At 42.2% G+C, this 15,984-nt stretch overlaps 1 protein-coding gene and 1 long non-coding RNA gene across 4 annotated transcripts in view; both read left to right on the top strand.

Moving 5' to 3' along the window:
* The first annotated feature begins 6,773 nt into the window (after positions 1–6,773).
* LOC116502325 lies at positions 6,774–8,272 on the top strand. The gene is made up of 2 exons (XR_004254556.1): positions 6,774–7,023; positions 7,853–8,272. It is a non-coding gene; the product is annotated as an uncharacterized LOC116502325 (long non-coding RNA).
* A 1,619-nt stretch (positions 8,273–9,891) lies between these two features.
* BRD1 (bromodomain containing 1) overlaps positions 9,892–15,984 on the top strand; it is a 59,205-nt gene continuing 53,112 nt past the window's right edge. For 2 of the 3 annotated variants that reach the window (XM_032183595.1, XM_032183586.1), the window contains exon 1: positions 14,115–15,772. In XM_032183595.1, coding sequence (XP_032039486.1) covers positions 14,406–15,772 — 1,367 coding nt within the window. In that variant the 5' untranslated portion in view covers positions 14,115–14,405. Of the gene's footprint in view, positions 9,942–14,114; positions 15,773–15,984 lie in introns of those variants that run through there. The other variant, XM_032183575.1, reaches the window with a different exon arrangement.

The following is a 15,984-nucleotide window of genomic DNA, read 5'->3' as shown; positions in this document are numbered from 1 at the left end:
GTACTTCTGTACTGTTTGCTCAGCCTTCCAAGTGGATGTTGCCGGTCAGCATAAAGTAAATGGTCTGTTATAGTTAGTGCTTCCTTGGGAAATCTCTTGCAAAGTTCATATGCTGCTCAGACTTGAAATAAAGTAGGTATTAGAGTGTGTGCTGACAGTCCTTCTTGGTTCCACAGTGTAACTATTTAACTTATGTTTTTGCAGTTGAGCTGCTACTATAGAAAATTGAGGCCAACTAACTTCCAGGCCAGAGTAATTTGAGACAACGTTACTCCGGCTTGCCCAGTTTCCACTGTTACAAAAATGCATTTATATGGATACAGCTGCCTAAAAACAAAGTTTGGTCTTGGCCAGGTCTCTCAGACTCTGTAACAAATGTGGGAGCTTAGCTAAGGCACTGTCACCAGTCTCTTGACTAGCGATCAAGCAATCATGGTGATTATTTAACATGCAATAATAACAAACAGAAATGTATCATCTCAAAAAGCATGTCTTAGAGAACTATGAAATTGTAACAATGTGTTGAATGTTACTTGGAATTATATGGTTACTCTCACTGCACAATGAAAGGCATGACAACATAAGAATATGTGACAACTTTTTTTTTTGTAGTAGTTATGACTTTCAAGAGTTTTCAATTTATAGTTGAAAACTGTACAGTAAGTTTTTTTTTTTTTTAAAAAAAAAAAAAAGAAAAAGAAAATTCATTTTGTACTCTCCCACTGCACATTCCTGATTCTCTACACATTTTTCTGAATGTCTTCTTTTTTTTCACATGTTCTAGTATGAAAATTTCAGCTATGGTTAAAGAAATTATCTACTTTGATTAAATCATCTCAGTTACATGAAAACCAGTCAGTGTATAGATGTATATCACACATAGAGTGTGATATAGCTGTAACTTCCTTCTGTTCTACAAAAACACACCAGAAATGTAAGAAAGCCAGTCTCAAAAATCTGAACACAACAGCTCAAAAAGACTTCTCTCAAGCAATCAGTTAATATGAAGAATAAAACAAAGAGATGGGGGTGATCTGGTAAGGTGACTGCAGAGGAAAGAAAGTAACTAATACCTGGGGAAGGCTCCAGACTGCCAGCTTGTGGTGGATGTCACAGTTTTGGGTGTAGTGATAGTCTAAAGATATAGATTCTGCATAAAGCATGCAATCTGAGGTGTAAGTATGTGAAAGAACATAAGCCTTTGGAAAGATGGATATTAGGAAAGCTTACACAAGGCATCTTGACAGTAAGTAACCAAAAATTTTCTTATTTAACCTCAAAGAGTATCTTCCCCCCCCCCCCCCCCCCCCCCCCCCCCGGTTTATATATTTTTATGAACTTGTTGTCTGTTTCAGGTATAGCGAATAAACACTTTTATTTGTACTTTTAATTTAACCTGTCATGAATTAAAAGTGATCTGATACTAAATGAATGTCAAAAATTCATTTCTCAGTCCCTGGAGTAAACTGCAAAGTACCTAGCTCCCTGTTGTGTTTTGTGGAGTATCAGAAGGCTAAGAGAGCATGGTCCCAAAGAAACTGTTCAGATTCTCTGGAGAACAGGTGTTATGGACTTGGAGAAGAAGGAAATATCACTGCACTAACCGTAAGTCAATAGCTCTCTGTCATCCTCAATACAAGGGCAGGCTATAATAAAAGCCTAAAATCAGCAGGCAACTAGGTGAAAACCTGGTGTCCATTCATACTGTGACAGACAGAACATATATATTCCTTAAATGTATCTGTTTCTCTGTCAATATGCTGTTACAAGCTATGAGAAGATTGCAGAGGTGCAGTTGCTGCAGATAGAGCTTTGTGTTCTGTGGTCTCAGAGCCTCTCCAGCCACTAAGCTTCTCATCTTAATTTGAATTTATTTTTCTTATCTGTTTATATTTTTTTCTTGGTAGTAATGGTAACAGTGATGGTGCAATGATAAGTTAATGTAGTTCTGTCTTCCTGAATGTGTATGCTACTGGAGATAGTTAATGTTATAATGGTATACTGGTAATACCAGTGGTGGGAGCAATAACCATTTTGCTGCTATTACTTGGTTTTAGCAGAATTTAACAGCAAACCTCTTCTTACTCAGTAACAGAAACAAACTTATCACTCAAACCTTTAGCTTCACCTCAAATGCCTCGTGTATTGGTAGTGCATTTTCCGTATGAAATCGTTAAGACAAAAACTGTCTTAAATAATACTTCTTAAATCAAGCATAAAGATTCGGTGCCTCTTGTATGCACTGCGATAACTTATTAAATAAAATGATTTATTTTTCTTGTATAGACTCCAGCCTCTTCCAGGACCCTGTGTAGACAGTGCCAACTTAAAATCAAAACCTTAAAATAAAGGTCAGAAGTACTAAATTTGGATGTCCAATTTAGTATCACAAGGGTATGGTTTCTAAGAACACTTAACATAGGAGAGTATTTATATATTTAGCATACATACCCCATTAACTTCAGCAGGCACTTGGCTCTGCTCATCATATCCAAGGTGTCAAGCTTGATGCTCAGAAAAGAAAGAATGAACAATTATGCAGTGGTTCTGAGCAAGTTTAAACAGCGTTTGCTGCCAAAGCCATGATGCCTTTGTGCTTTTATATTAATTACCTCATTTGTCACAAACAACTGTCTAATCTCTGTTTTTTTTGTCCTGGATTTATAGCACATTAGGAGTGTATGCTGGTAATTTTGGTGTGGAGTTGTGCATATGACAGGAAGTTCAGAGGATTTATTCATATTTAATCTTTGTGTGGAATGAGGATGATGCTGGAATATCTGGAGTCCTATGAGGAGTGATCACATTGAAGATCCTACTTTTTTTTTTTTTAAGATTCATTTTGCTTTATGAGGCCATATTATATATTAGAACTGATTTATATATATGTGATTTTTGGAAGATCTCTATCATCCAGCACCAGGCACTGGCCAAGGTCGCCAGGTCTGAGATAAGGCAAAGAAAACCTACACAGGGCTCATTACTGCTTGCTTGTTATCTGATACATACAAGTGGGGTTTCTGTGATCAGGGGACATCTTTTCTCTGGACTCTTTCTGAAGGTATGAGCTATATCTGTTTTTCCTGTTTGTTTATTTTTTTGGTGGATATCATGCATTCAGAATCTTGCTCCTGATTTATTTTTTCACTTCCACAAGGTGATGTCACCTTGCTTTGTTGTCTTTCCTCATGTAAATGAGGAGACAAGGTTTTAATTCTAAATGAGCCCATCTATTCTGGGATTACTTCTGCAGTAAATGACTGGGGATTCCAACAGTAAGGCTTCCTCTGCTATATACCATCTTAATCATCTGCAGACCAGGTCTGTCCTTGAGAATGAATGAGGAAGAGGTAGTAAAGTAATTAAGGCTGGATTTGTTGCATCGCTGATTGAATTTTAATTTAATTATACCAGAGCTGAAGTATTAACTAGGTGTAAACACTGGATTCTTTCTCAGAGATGCACCTTTGTGAGTGATCTAACTAGGAAAAAAAAAAAAAAAAAACTCGAAATTTGTGTTTTATTAGATATTAAGAGTTACAAGTTCTGATACTGACAGCAAGAAATTGGAAATTCCTTGGAAGTCTCCTAAGTGATTTAATACATAAAGTGCATAAGTTATTAACCTTTTCCTGATCCCTTCCATAAAGTTTATCAGAGAAAATAAAAATGTGTTTCTAGTAATATTGTTTACATGCCAGCTTAAGCAGTTGCCTGAATTCAAGTTGAAAGAAAAATCTTCTGAAACCCAAACCTGATGAGGAGAACAACTACAGGAAGAAGATATAAACTACTGAAAATGATGTTTGATTTGAAAAATCCATTGTGTGACAAGTACTTTTGTGGAGAGCAATCCCCCTCTCTCTTCCTCCCCCCCCCTTTGTGGCTGCTTTTTGACACAAATTTTCAGTTCAAATAATTTAATTTGTTTCATTAACCTTCTATAAATAGTCTTCATCTGCTGAGTTCCTCAGGACATCTTGGGGGAAAAAAGAAAGTCAAAATACAATGTAAATTGTTTAGCCACAGTGGCTGTAGTTCTTTGCTCTGTAAGTATGATATATTTAGAACTTTTCACATAGCAATTATTGTTTTGCTCTTTGATTCCCACCCATTACCGCTGACATTTTCTCTTTGCCCATAACTTGGCTCAGTTACTTATTCTATGTGAATTGACACAGACATTCCCATTCTAAACATGCAGCTTCTTTTGTCAGCTTAAGCTAATGATGCCTAATAATTAGGAACACTAAAGGGGCACTCAGACCCTGGGTTTACTTTCCTGCTGCCTTCCTTGCCCTGGCAATCATGTTTGTCTGATTGTGCAGTGAGGCAGTTCAGAGGACTAAACAGAAAATCAACAGGCTAAACAGTGAAGGGTTATTATAATGGCAATTACCATTTGGCAGGGATAGCTTCCCATAAAGGCTTCTGCAGGTGGAGTTACCATACAGAACATATTAAAGGTGCCAATCTGTAAGCACTAGGAATTGAATAATTAATGCCAAAGAGGCAATGACGGGAGAGAAGGGGAATAATACTTCCTTGTTTAAGGCTCTGTCTGCTCTTTTGTAAACAACATCATTAGATATGAGTCCAAATAACTGCTCAAATGTTTTTTTTGTTTTGTTTTTTAATCAGCTTAAGAAGAAATACTAAGACATATAGCTTTATTTCTGACCTGCTTCTGAGCTTTTGAATCTTCTTACCTCACAACAATCCTGAAATTTCAGCAATGTGGTTGACATAAGTTCTATGGCTATATATATTGAATCACCAAGGATACATTCATTGTATTATCCTTTTCATTAAGCGTAGTTCTGTTTTGCTGTTTAAAAGACCTACAGGTGAGTAGATGGGTAATCTCTGTGGTTTTGGTGCAGCGTTTTAAAAAAATAGAAGTTAATTTGGGATGATTCTTTTGTGAAGTGTAACACATATGCTTTAACATATATTCTAATACTGTATATTTTTTGTTTGTATTTTTTTTTTTTTTTTTTAATATTTGCAGTGCCTGTGGGGGTAATTGCAAGCCCCACCTTCCATTATGCAAAGGTTATATGCACAATCCGCAAAGAGAGCCTTATAACTGCGAAATCCCAAAGGTATGTGATGCTAAAGGATTTGGAACAGTGGAAGAGTAAGGAACGCAGGAAGTAGGTTTCTTTGTCAATTCTGCCTCTCAAAGAGCTGTTTAACTACAAAGGCTACATAACTTTTCTTGAAATAGGTGACTCCAACCAGTAGTTCATACAAATGCTTAAATGGAAATAGGGTAAGGACCTTTGCATAGCAGCTGTACAGCCTAATGACCACTCTCAAATGGTCCGTAAGTATTATCTATAGATAACATTCCACAGGACTGCTCAGCAGATGCAAGTCACAGAGGTATTTCTTAGCAAGCGCAGTGATGTAGCTTGAATTCTGGTGGAGCTCTGATGATAAAAGGACTCTGTCTTTATCAGTACCATAGGAGGCACTGAGAGAGACTGCAGTCTGTTTTAAAACATGTTTCAGAGAAGGCTGTTCTTTTGGATCACCATGAACTGTTCTAGAGATCTAAAGGGTCTCCTTATCAATTTTATAGAGAACCTCTTTCATTCTGAGGATGATAAAGATGGAGCATACAGAAAGTAAGAGTTAGTGAGGCCAAAAGAACCAAAATACTTTGATTCCATAGCAGTTAGTGAACAGGGGTGAACACCTATATTATTTCATCTTACCTAAGCCTTTGTCACAGTGTGGTCAAAATCTTCAGGACTGAATGAAATTAAAAAGGAAATGCATGATTCTTACTAACCACAGAACAACGAAGATGTGCAGTAATCTTGTCGTGAAAAGACTCAATGCTTTTCTTCTGTATTTGAAGCTAAAAGGTTCTGGAATTGCCATCTAGGACTTTGGACCATATATCCTCTTCAGTCTCATATGAAGATGTTGTCTTTCTGCCAAAGTATTGATGTTATATAGGAGATGGATCAGTGATACGTGGATTTGTACTTAAATATAGTAGTTCATGGAGATCAGCCAAAAGAGGTGCAGGGACGCTACACCACCATACAGACTGAGAATGAACAGTTGTGTTTTTGTCAGCATGTTGCTGTAACATGTCTTGTGATAGAGTTGCAGCATCTTAATCACAGTGTATGCTGTCTGGGCTTCCGCAATATTTGGGAACAACCTTTTTTTAAGAACAGCTGGCCTTGCACAGTCAGGTCCCCTGAGTAAATTGCCAGCACCACAACTGATGAGGTAAGTGAAATGGAAAAGCATCCGCCTTACAGGATGTGAGAAACCACAGTAACATATGTTATCAGACATATTTTGGGGGAATATAATTATGTATTGAGTGTGAAGAAGCAAACCATATAGCAGGGAAGTGAGACTTAGGAAATTTTATGGGGACAGTTTGGTTTGCGGAATCATGTAGTGGTGTTCAATGTCTTAGCGAAGTTAGGCAGAGTTGTCGCCATGCTGGCGTGAAGACTCATGCATGCAGTTCAAAATCTATCTGGAAACTGAAAGGTTCTTATGACTTATAAAGAACATGTGGCATGGGATCTGGCTCTTGCTTGTCCCTTTAGCAGCTGTCTGTTCAAAGAAGGAAAGGGATACAGAGTTCTGTCCAAAGAAGATCAGTACCACTGCCAAAAATTAAGGGCTGCAGCAAGTCCAAATTGATCTCTATTAATCTGGAACAAAGGTTTTGCTGTGCAGGTGATATACTTAAGCAATGTAGTAATGTCTCAAAGGTTGATTATGAAAGGGAAAATGAGCAGATGGATAGCATTTGAGTTTGTTTACATGATTCTTTCCTCTTGAAATGTTTGTCTTAAGAATTTGATAACTACTGCAGGTGAAAGCTGGTAAGCAGAAGATATTCCATCTGTGAAAATCTTTCTTGGAGAGTGAGTCAGCAGTGGCAACTTGAATCAAAACCTTATGCTGCTAAGCAGGAGTGTGAAGATTGTGATGGAGCGGGACCAACCCCTCCCCCCCCACATTGAGTTAGTGCCAAAAAAGGTGATGAGAGTCCTGTTGCCATCAAACTATCATGCAGAGGGCCAGTTATCTGTTTGCTTGAAACTGAACGGCATCCCATTAAAATTGTTTCCGCCTCTTCCAAAAATGGAAAGAAAACTATTTTGAGGTACTAGGTCTCAGTTGTGAGATGGAGCAGGCAAGGAAACAAATCTTTGAGATTATAGAAGCATGTGCTCAGGTCTGGTCAAATATACCAGGTAATACCATACATTATTGCATTTTGAAATAATGCGAGCTAACATTACAGATATTTAACATTGAGGATTGAAGATCCTGATCTAGAAGCCTTTCATAAGGCCAATGAGAAGAGGTTTGAAAGTGTAAGGCTCCTATTACTGGACTGTGTGTCAGGCCTGCTCTGATCTTTGTGCCATTGCTGTGAAACACTGTATCAAGGAATTGCATGCATTTTGTGCCAGAGCCTGGGCAGTCTGTAGTAAAAAATCATACCTTCTTCCTGAGGTTAATTGCAAGGATCCAGAGCCCTGATGAACCCTGCCTCTAAGTTAGTAATTTGAAGTGGATTTACCGTCTTTAGTATGGGCACTAGGAAATGAAGCTTAGCAGTTCTTTGAAACTCTGCAGAGAATCTGAGGAGCACAGAGGCCTTTCTGTGTTACGCTAAAATAGATCAGAAGCCTCTCATTTCAAATCAGTTGGGAGATCAGATCCTGGCACTGTAACACATTGTCATGATTGATTCAGGCTGTGCTATGAGTCCTTGGTCAACAGGTCGTGGGAATCAATGATGCTGCCACTGTCTTTATAATGAAATGACTTTTGAACTACCACTTCCTCTTTTTATCAGCATGAAGTTTAAGACATTACACTTTACGGATGGGGTGTTTTTACCAAATGTGCCTTGTGCACAGGGCAGGCAGAGCTGGAAGATGAATCTCAACAAAGTCACGTAAGTAGAGCTTACCAGAGAATGAAACATGAGATTAAACTGCAAAAAGATGGTTAAATGGTACAAATACATGTATGGAATGCTGCATTATTGAAGGCATGTGCTGCAATCCACCTGGCAGGAAAAAAAAAAAAAGGAAAAGTGCCAGACTTACTTGCGCATCAGACACAGGGGAGTATGAACACCATCAAGCTCTGTGGAAAACTTGTCTCCAGTTATAAAGTGCTTGCACAGCTGCAGGACAGATACATATGTGGATTATCAGTTAAAAGATGAAACAACATGGTTTTTATCATAAAAGGGATTTTATTATATTCATTATTAGTTTCTTGACAATATTTGTAATTTCTAGTCATTTTTACTGCTTGACTGTACACTAACATATGATTTAGTACGCTGCTTCCTCTTTGGTATCCGTCACAAGCTGAATTCTATATTAATTTAAATCAACGTCTTGTAAGGCTTCTGAGACTGATGGTATGACCATCTAACCAGAGAGTAATTCCTTATAAGCAGTACACAGATGACCTGTATAGTTAACATGCTTTTTTTTTTTGAAGTCAGAAGTTGAAGTTACTGTGCCGATGTGATCCTACAGATCTGCTTTTGCAGGGAGCGCAGTGCACAAATGTTACCTGTTTTAATACCCTCTGCTTTGCTAGAGAGCAGCCTGCTTGTATGGTCCTTGGGGGGGGGGGGGGGGGAAGGAAGCGAGACGGAAAGTACTTATATTGCTTGTTGAACAAGATTTCTTTAGCTAAGTTACTTGAGCTGTTAGGACCTTACTTCACTTTTTGCAAGTAATGACAGGTGTATCTATACCTGATTTCCTAGCCATAAATCTGTTGGTGGAGTAACTGCTGGTTGAGGCAAAGGATTCTGGCAAATATATATTAAAAAAAAAAAAAAAGTTATAAAAGAGTTATGAAGTTGTTTTGAAGAAAGAAAAGGGTTGCAGATGGGCAGAGCGCCACACCTACTCTTTGCTGTTTTTCACTGCACGCAGGACTCTGTGATAGGCAAAGACAAGTGTTTCCCTCAGACAGGGCTAGCTCAGAAGTTTTTGAAGCATGTGGGTGCAGCTGTCCCACGGAAACACACAGTAAAATCCTCCAGATCTCGAACATGGCTGTCTAAAAATAATACACAAAGGCTGTCCTTTGCGCAGGGAGCTAGAAACAACCCCTTTTTTGCCCGCTCAAAACGTAGAGGCCGATCCCAGTTACTCAAAAGCAGAAGCACGACCCGGAGACGACGTAAGAGCGAACTTCCAAGCGAAGTCGCTAAGCTCGAGCTTGGACTTTGCCCGCAGAAATAATAAATCGCAGTTCCGCGCAGCTCCCAGCCCCGGTTTTGCAGTGAAGCAGCCCTCCCCCGTTCCGCCCCCCCACACACACCCTGTTCGCCCGGGTTTAAATCCCCCCGCGCTGAGGCATTTCCGTGCCCCCTCTCCCTGCCGGGCCGGAGCCTTCCCGCCCTGTCCCCTGAGGCGCGGCCCGGCGCTGCCTCCGCCATCGAGGGGCGGGCGGGCAGCGGCGCGCAGGCTCCGCCCGGCGGCGGCAGCAGCGGCGGGTCTGGGCGGTGCCTGGCGCCCTCCCGTCCCTTCCCTCTCCCTCCTTCCCTCCCTCTCTCCCTCCTTCCCTCCCCCCCGTCGGCGCAGCGCTGTGGTGAAGCCGCATTGTTTGTGCCGAGGGGGGAGGGGAGCCGCTCAGCCCCGGGAGCCGAGCGCCGAAGCCCGCAGCCGGAGCGCGACCCGCGCCGCGCCTCACGAATGCGCCCGGACCGGCCGCAGCAGCAGCAGCAGCAGCAGCCCCGCAGCCAGCGCCGGGCCGCCGCCGCGGGCAGCGCCGCCCTCTCAGCGCCCGCCGCCGCGGGAGCGGGCGGCAGCGGCAGCAGCAGCAGCAGCAGCAGCGGCGGGAGCTCCGCCATTAGGGCGGCAGAGGCGGAGCGGGAGGTCTGTCAGCCGCGCCTCGGCGGCTCCCACAGCGTGAGTGAAGCCGGAGCAGGGCGGCGGAGGGCGGCGGGGCCCGCCGACCACCGGCCCGGGAGGGAGGGTGGGCGGGTGGGAAGGGAGGAAGGAAGGGAAGGGCCGGGCCGGGCCCGGCGGCGGCGGTGGTCGGGGAAGGCTGCGCGGGGGGGAAGCGGAGCGCGGCGGTCTGGGGGAGGGCGCCGCTCGGGCTGTTTTGTCAGCCGCCATCTTGGTGGGCCGAGTATTTTCGCGGAGGGGAGGGAGGGCGGGAGGGAGGCGGCTGTTGGGAAGGGCCGGGAGGTGATGGGCCCGGGCAGGAACCATCCTCCCGGGGGCGGAGGGGGGGAGGCGGGAAGGGAGGAGGAGGAGGAGGAGGCGGAGGGGGGGGGGGAATGCCGGGGCCGGGCAGGAACCATCGGGCGCGGAGGGGGGCGTGCGTGCTGGAGGCTCCCTGGGCGTGGGCAGGAAGTGGCCGCGCAGGAGCCGCCGGGGGCGGGGCCTGAGGGAGGGGGCGGGGCCTGAGGGGTTGGGGGGCGAGATGGCGCCGGGGGTCGGGAGGCCTTGGGGGGGCTGAGGGGGGGGGGGCGTCGCGTTGCGGCAGCCCCGGCGGTCACCGCAGCGGCCTCGGCGAGGCCGAGCCGCCTCCCCCCGTCCTCCTCAGCCTCCTCTGCCCGCCCCTGTCCTCCTCAGTCTCCCCCGAGGGGAAACGCTCCCGCTCCGAGGCCGTGGGTGGTGCCCCCCTCCCCCCCCCCCCAGCGGCGTTCGCCTGCCTTGCCTCATGGTGTGGGGCTGAGCGGCGCCCCGGGGCGCGCTGCGTCCGATGGCCCCTTGGGAACGGCGGGGCCCGGTCCACTGAGCGGGGCGGTTAGGGCGGAGGTAACCGGGACCGAGGCTGTGAGAGGAGTTTGTGAGCAAGGGCTGCGTTGTGGTGCTCTCCTGCTGGTTATCCCGCGCCTCCTGCCGCCCTCACAGACAGCTGTCTTCGTGCGCTTGTGCTGTGGCGGGGCAAGCTGGCTGCTGGCGCCTCTTCCTAAGCAGCTGAGGTAATTCCGAGAGGGAAGAGCTGCAAACTTTCCTGTCTGACCTCCTACACTCTTCGACTTGTTGAAAGAGGCAGAAAAGTTGTGGCAGAAGTATATTGAAATTACTCCGCTAAAAGCGTGATGTTGCTTTTTAAATATCGACTGGAAACTGGTGGCATAGTTCACTGCTTTTCAAAGTTACGTGCGTAGTCTTCATTCCTGGGGGCCTGCGGGACACTGTAGAGGGAGAGGGAAGAGAGGTGTCTGATAATTAACCAGGAAAAGCAAACCAAAAGCCGGTCATGAATTTGTTATGTAGAAACCCAGTCTTCCTCTGGAATATTTATGGGACACTTGCAAATAGAAGACTTGTGAGGGCAACAAAACAAAGCTACTGCTGCTTTGGCTCCTGGAGTGCTGAGGTTATTCACACTTAAGTTTCAGTGAAATTATGCCAGATTAGTGCCAATTCCAGATCTGTGTTCACTGCGTTATATGTGTAGGGTATCCATTGTACCAGCAAATCATAATTTGCTTCATGATTGAGCTTTATGTACAGTTGAATACTACAAGGAAGGTGCTTAGACGTTAGCTCAGCCACTGTTTAGCACTGATTCATACAGTTTGACGTTTCTGGCAGTAGTCCTTGGTGAGAATGCACGTGCTTCAAAATAGTTTCTTCCTCTTGTTGTCTGTTTGCAGCAGTGCCTAAGAATTTCAGGAAGATAGGTGTAGAGAGATTGGAAATTATTATTATAGTACTGTAATACTGGGTTAGGTTAGATAATTAAATGTGGACAAGTAGCACAATTTTTGATTCTGAAGGCTACCTCCTATGTCTCCCTCAGTAGTTTGTTCAGAACACTGGCTGTCTTCATGAATATCTTGGCTGGTTATGTATCTGTTCATAATTGTAGGAAGAGAGATTTAAAGAGAAAACACAGACCTTTACATCTAGACAAAATTGTGCAATTGTGTGAGATGAACATAACTAAATGATCAGGGTTTTGTTATTTGTTTTTATTGGTGACTAAATTCAAGACAAGTATCAAAAAATACCATAAAATGAAACCATACTGATCTGTAGTAGGTTGCTGTACACTGACACATCATGTACTAGCTATAAAAATCTCTCATATTTGTTCACGTTAATAAACAAATCAGGGTCATTGTGATATCTTTGGCCTCTGAATCACAAAATCTATTGTGAAACTGTGGGAACTAACTTCTAATTGCAGTTAAATTATCCGTATGTCTGTTTCTAGTTAGTGGGCCTTCTGTAACAGCATTAGTGGTATAAACTTCTGGAGTTAAGAAATAGGTCTAATTTAATCCTATGTTATTTAACAGAATTAGATTATTAAATATTTCTCCAAACTTGTTTGAAGAGGTGGAACCTTTTTTATTCTTCCATTATTTATAAAGAGCAGATCAGAGGTGTGTGATGATTAAACATTGACTGTTGTCTGGTTTTGAGCTTGTGCTATAAAAACAAGTAATAAGAATTAAGGAATATCTGTGTAAAAGTCAGATCTGTGAGTAATACGCTTAATCTTTACATGAATAATAAGGGTAGCTTAGATTCATCTTTTTAATTTCTCTTTGGGAAACCAAGGTCAGTTTGTGATAGCAGATAGATAAGACCCTCTCAAGAGCTGCTTTTAACACTTGTTGCCTAAATTGTCTAGTCTTCCCTTAAAATGAATTCCTTCGGGACTTTGAAGGTGGATTTCTTGAAATTGGTGTCAGACAACAAAAGCAAAAGGCAGGCTGCACAGGATGTTTTGTGTATTAATTGTTCCAGGCTTTGCTATTTTCTTCATAAAATAGCTACAGTGCTTTGTGACAATAACTGTGCTCTGATCTCTGTAATTGTCTGCTCTTTTGGCAATACGTGCTGATGCTAGCTGAGTTATTTTAACTAATAGGTGACACTGACGTGAATTTGTTAGTGTCGCAGTATTTCTGTCTGTTCAGAATTAAAATAGGAGGCCCTAATAATACTTTAAGCAGGTGATTAAAGATCAAGAGTTGTTTTTTTTTTCTGTACCTGAGGTTGAAGTTTGCTTTATTAATGATTTATTAGGAAGGGGAGTAAAAGAACTTTTAAGCTTGATCTGTAGTAGGTTGGTTGGTTGGTTCTGTAATAGTGTTCAGCCTTTCTTTTTTGTGGGGGGGTGGGAAGGGAATGTGTCATATAGAGTGTAAGCATGGAAGCTGTTAATGAGAATTTCTGTAGCCAAAATGCATTCCTGTTCTAGTCACGGTGCTTCATGCTAGGGAAAAAAAAGTCTATTATTTTTTTTTTTGGTATGTTGTGTGTAATGGGTGCTGATCTTGTTCCAGCAGCTGATAAACTTGGAAATTATGTCATTTATAAAGAGCTTGGGCTTGAATTTAAAGACAGGGAGATACTTGCCTACTCCAGTTGCTGAGGAGAACTCTTGAAGAATGGATTGAGGGACAAGGGTTTGAGGGATGCGTGCACGCACAGATGCACCCAGTATGTACTCAGAGCCTAAGTCAAATTACAAGCGGAATATTTCATAACTGCAGCCCATATTTCACTGTATCAGTCACTGCAAGTTTAATTGTGTTCTTGTCATTTTGAGCATCTCTTTGTATTCAAAAGTTTTGGCGCTGACTGGGATTCAACCTGCTACTATGGGAGTTATGTAAAACAGTAAAATGTGTGTTGATGCTGGTAACTTTGTGGCCATGGCAATGATGTGATTCTCAGATACAATGCTTTTAGAACCATTTCTGTGGGTAAGTATAGTAAGGTAAAGAATAATAGGTTCATGAAGAATTTAAAAAAAAAAAAAAAAAAAGGCTGTCAAACTTGGAGGTATATATGTTTTTCTAGCTGTAAGCATAGGTGTACTAACTGAGCTGTTAATGTATTTCAAACTGCACTGGATACAATTGTGGGAAAAACTTTCAGGATTATGTTAGTACTTTCAGATGGGAGACCTAGAGGAAAAAAATCTGAAAAATCTGAAGCTCAGGGGAAAAAAAAAAAAAGAAACTGCATTTTTAATTGCAATTCTAGTTACTCAGCAATTTTAAGAAAATCTTTAATACAGTAATTCCAATGTAACAGCTCTATTATTTTTCTGTGGCATTTCTGATTCTTTTTTTCTTATGCAGAGTTGTTCCCGTTAGCTCTTCTGCAGCATTTTTATTATGGATTTTATATAGCTGTGTTTACTTAGAGAAGCTAGCATTTAGGAGATCATTTTATCATCAAGTTACTTTGTTCAAGCCTGAGCAGTCTTATAAACCAAGGGTGAGAAGCATTTTTCTGTTGTTGCTAGTTTTTTTCTTCTAATTGGATAGGTGGTTTGGGAGCCATAGGACTTAAGTTATTTCTTTTAGTATAATAAAACTAACATTTTCAAGTCATTTTTCAGAGTTCATAGTTTTAACTGTTGCTCTCGTTCTAGGTAAACATTACCAAATGAGGAGAAAAGGAAGATGCCATCGAGTATCGGCAGCAAGGCATTCTTCTTCCCCATGCAGTATTAAGCACTCCCCTACACGAGAAACCTTGACGTACGCTCAAGCTCAAAGAATGGTTGAAATAGAAATTGAAGGTCGCCTGCATAGGATCAGTATCTTTGATCCTTTAGAGATTATATTAGAAGATGATCTTACAGCCCAGGAAATGAGTGAATGCAACAGCAATAAGGAAAATAGTGAAAGACCACCAGTTTGTCTAAGAAGCAAACGGCATAAAAATAACAAAGTGAAAAAGAAAAATGAAGTTCTTCCGAGCTCACACGGTATACCTGCTACAACAACTCCTCTTCCAGAACCAAAAGTACGGATTGTTGAATACAGTCCCCCTTCAGCTCCTCGGAGACCTCCAGTTTATTACAAATTCATTGAGAAGTCAGCAGAAGAACTTGATAATGAAGTTGAGTATGACATGGATGAGGAAGATTATGCGTGGTTAGAAATAATAAATGAAAAGCGGAAAAGTGATGGAGTGTCAGTTGTTTCACAAAACATGTTTGAATTCCTTATGGATAGGTTTGAAAAGGAGTCTTATTGTGAGAACCAAAAACAGGGTGATCATCAGTCTTTAATTGATGAAGATGCGGTGTGTTGTATATGCATGGATGGTGAATGTCAGAACAGCAATGTAATCCTGTTTTGTGATATGTGTAATTTAGCAGTACATCAGGAATGCTATGGGGTGCCATATATACCTGAGGGTCAGTGGCTCTGCAGACACTGTCTGCAGTCCCGTTCTCGGCCTGTAGACTGCGTGCTGTGCCCAAACAAGGGAGGTGCCTTTAAAAAGACTGATGATGATCGCTGGGGACATGTTGTGTGTGCTTTGTGGATTCCAGAAGTTGGATTTGCCAATACAGTTTTTATCGAGCCAATTGATGGTGTCAGGAACATTCCCCCGGCCAGATGGAAGTTAACATGCTACCTCTGTAAACAGAAAGGTGTTGGTGCCTGCATCCAGTGCCACAAAGCAAACTGCTATACTGCATTCCATGTGACGTGTGCTCAAAAAGCTGGTCTATATATGAAAATGGAACCTGTGAAAGAACTAACTGGCAGTGGGACAACGTTCTCTGTAAAAAAGACTGCCTATTGTGATGTACATACTCCACCAGGTTGCATACGGAGACCTCTAAATATTTATGGAGAAGCTGAAATCAAAAACGGTGTTTGTAGGAAGGAGGGATCAGTCAGAACTGCTAGGTCTACATCAAAAGTCAGAAAAAAGACAAAAAAGGCCAAGAAAACAGTGGTTGAACCCTGTACAGTTATGCCAACAGTATCTGCTCCTTATATCCCCCCCCAGAGGTAAGCAAACCATCCAAGTGAGAGAAACCTTTATGTATTTACCTGTTTAATCTTAAGCCAATGCTTTTAGATACTGACTTAAAGCCTTTGTATGTTTCTTCTATGTCTTCCTTAAAGGCTGTATTCAGAGGATTAATGTGAACGATGTACCTTGTACTTTAGTGAAATTGCATTAAAAATGCAGTAACTTCTTTAGATAAGTTAGTAAGTGG

This window comes from Aythya fuligula, chromosome 1 (assembly GCF_009819795.1).
Source record: "Aythya fuligula isolate bAytFul2 chromosome 1, bAytFul2.pri, whole genome shotgun sequence".
Taxonomy (NCBI): Eukaryota; Metazoa; Chordata; class Aves; order Anseriformes; family Anatidae; genus Aythya; species Aythya fuligula.
This window is presented reverse-complemented; position numbering and strand designations above follow the sequence as displayed.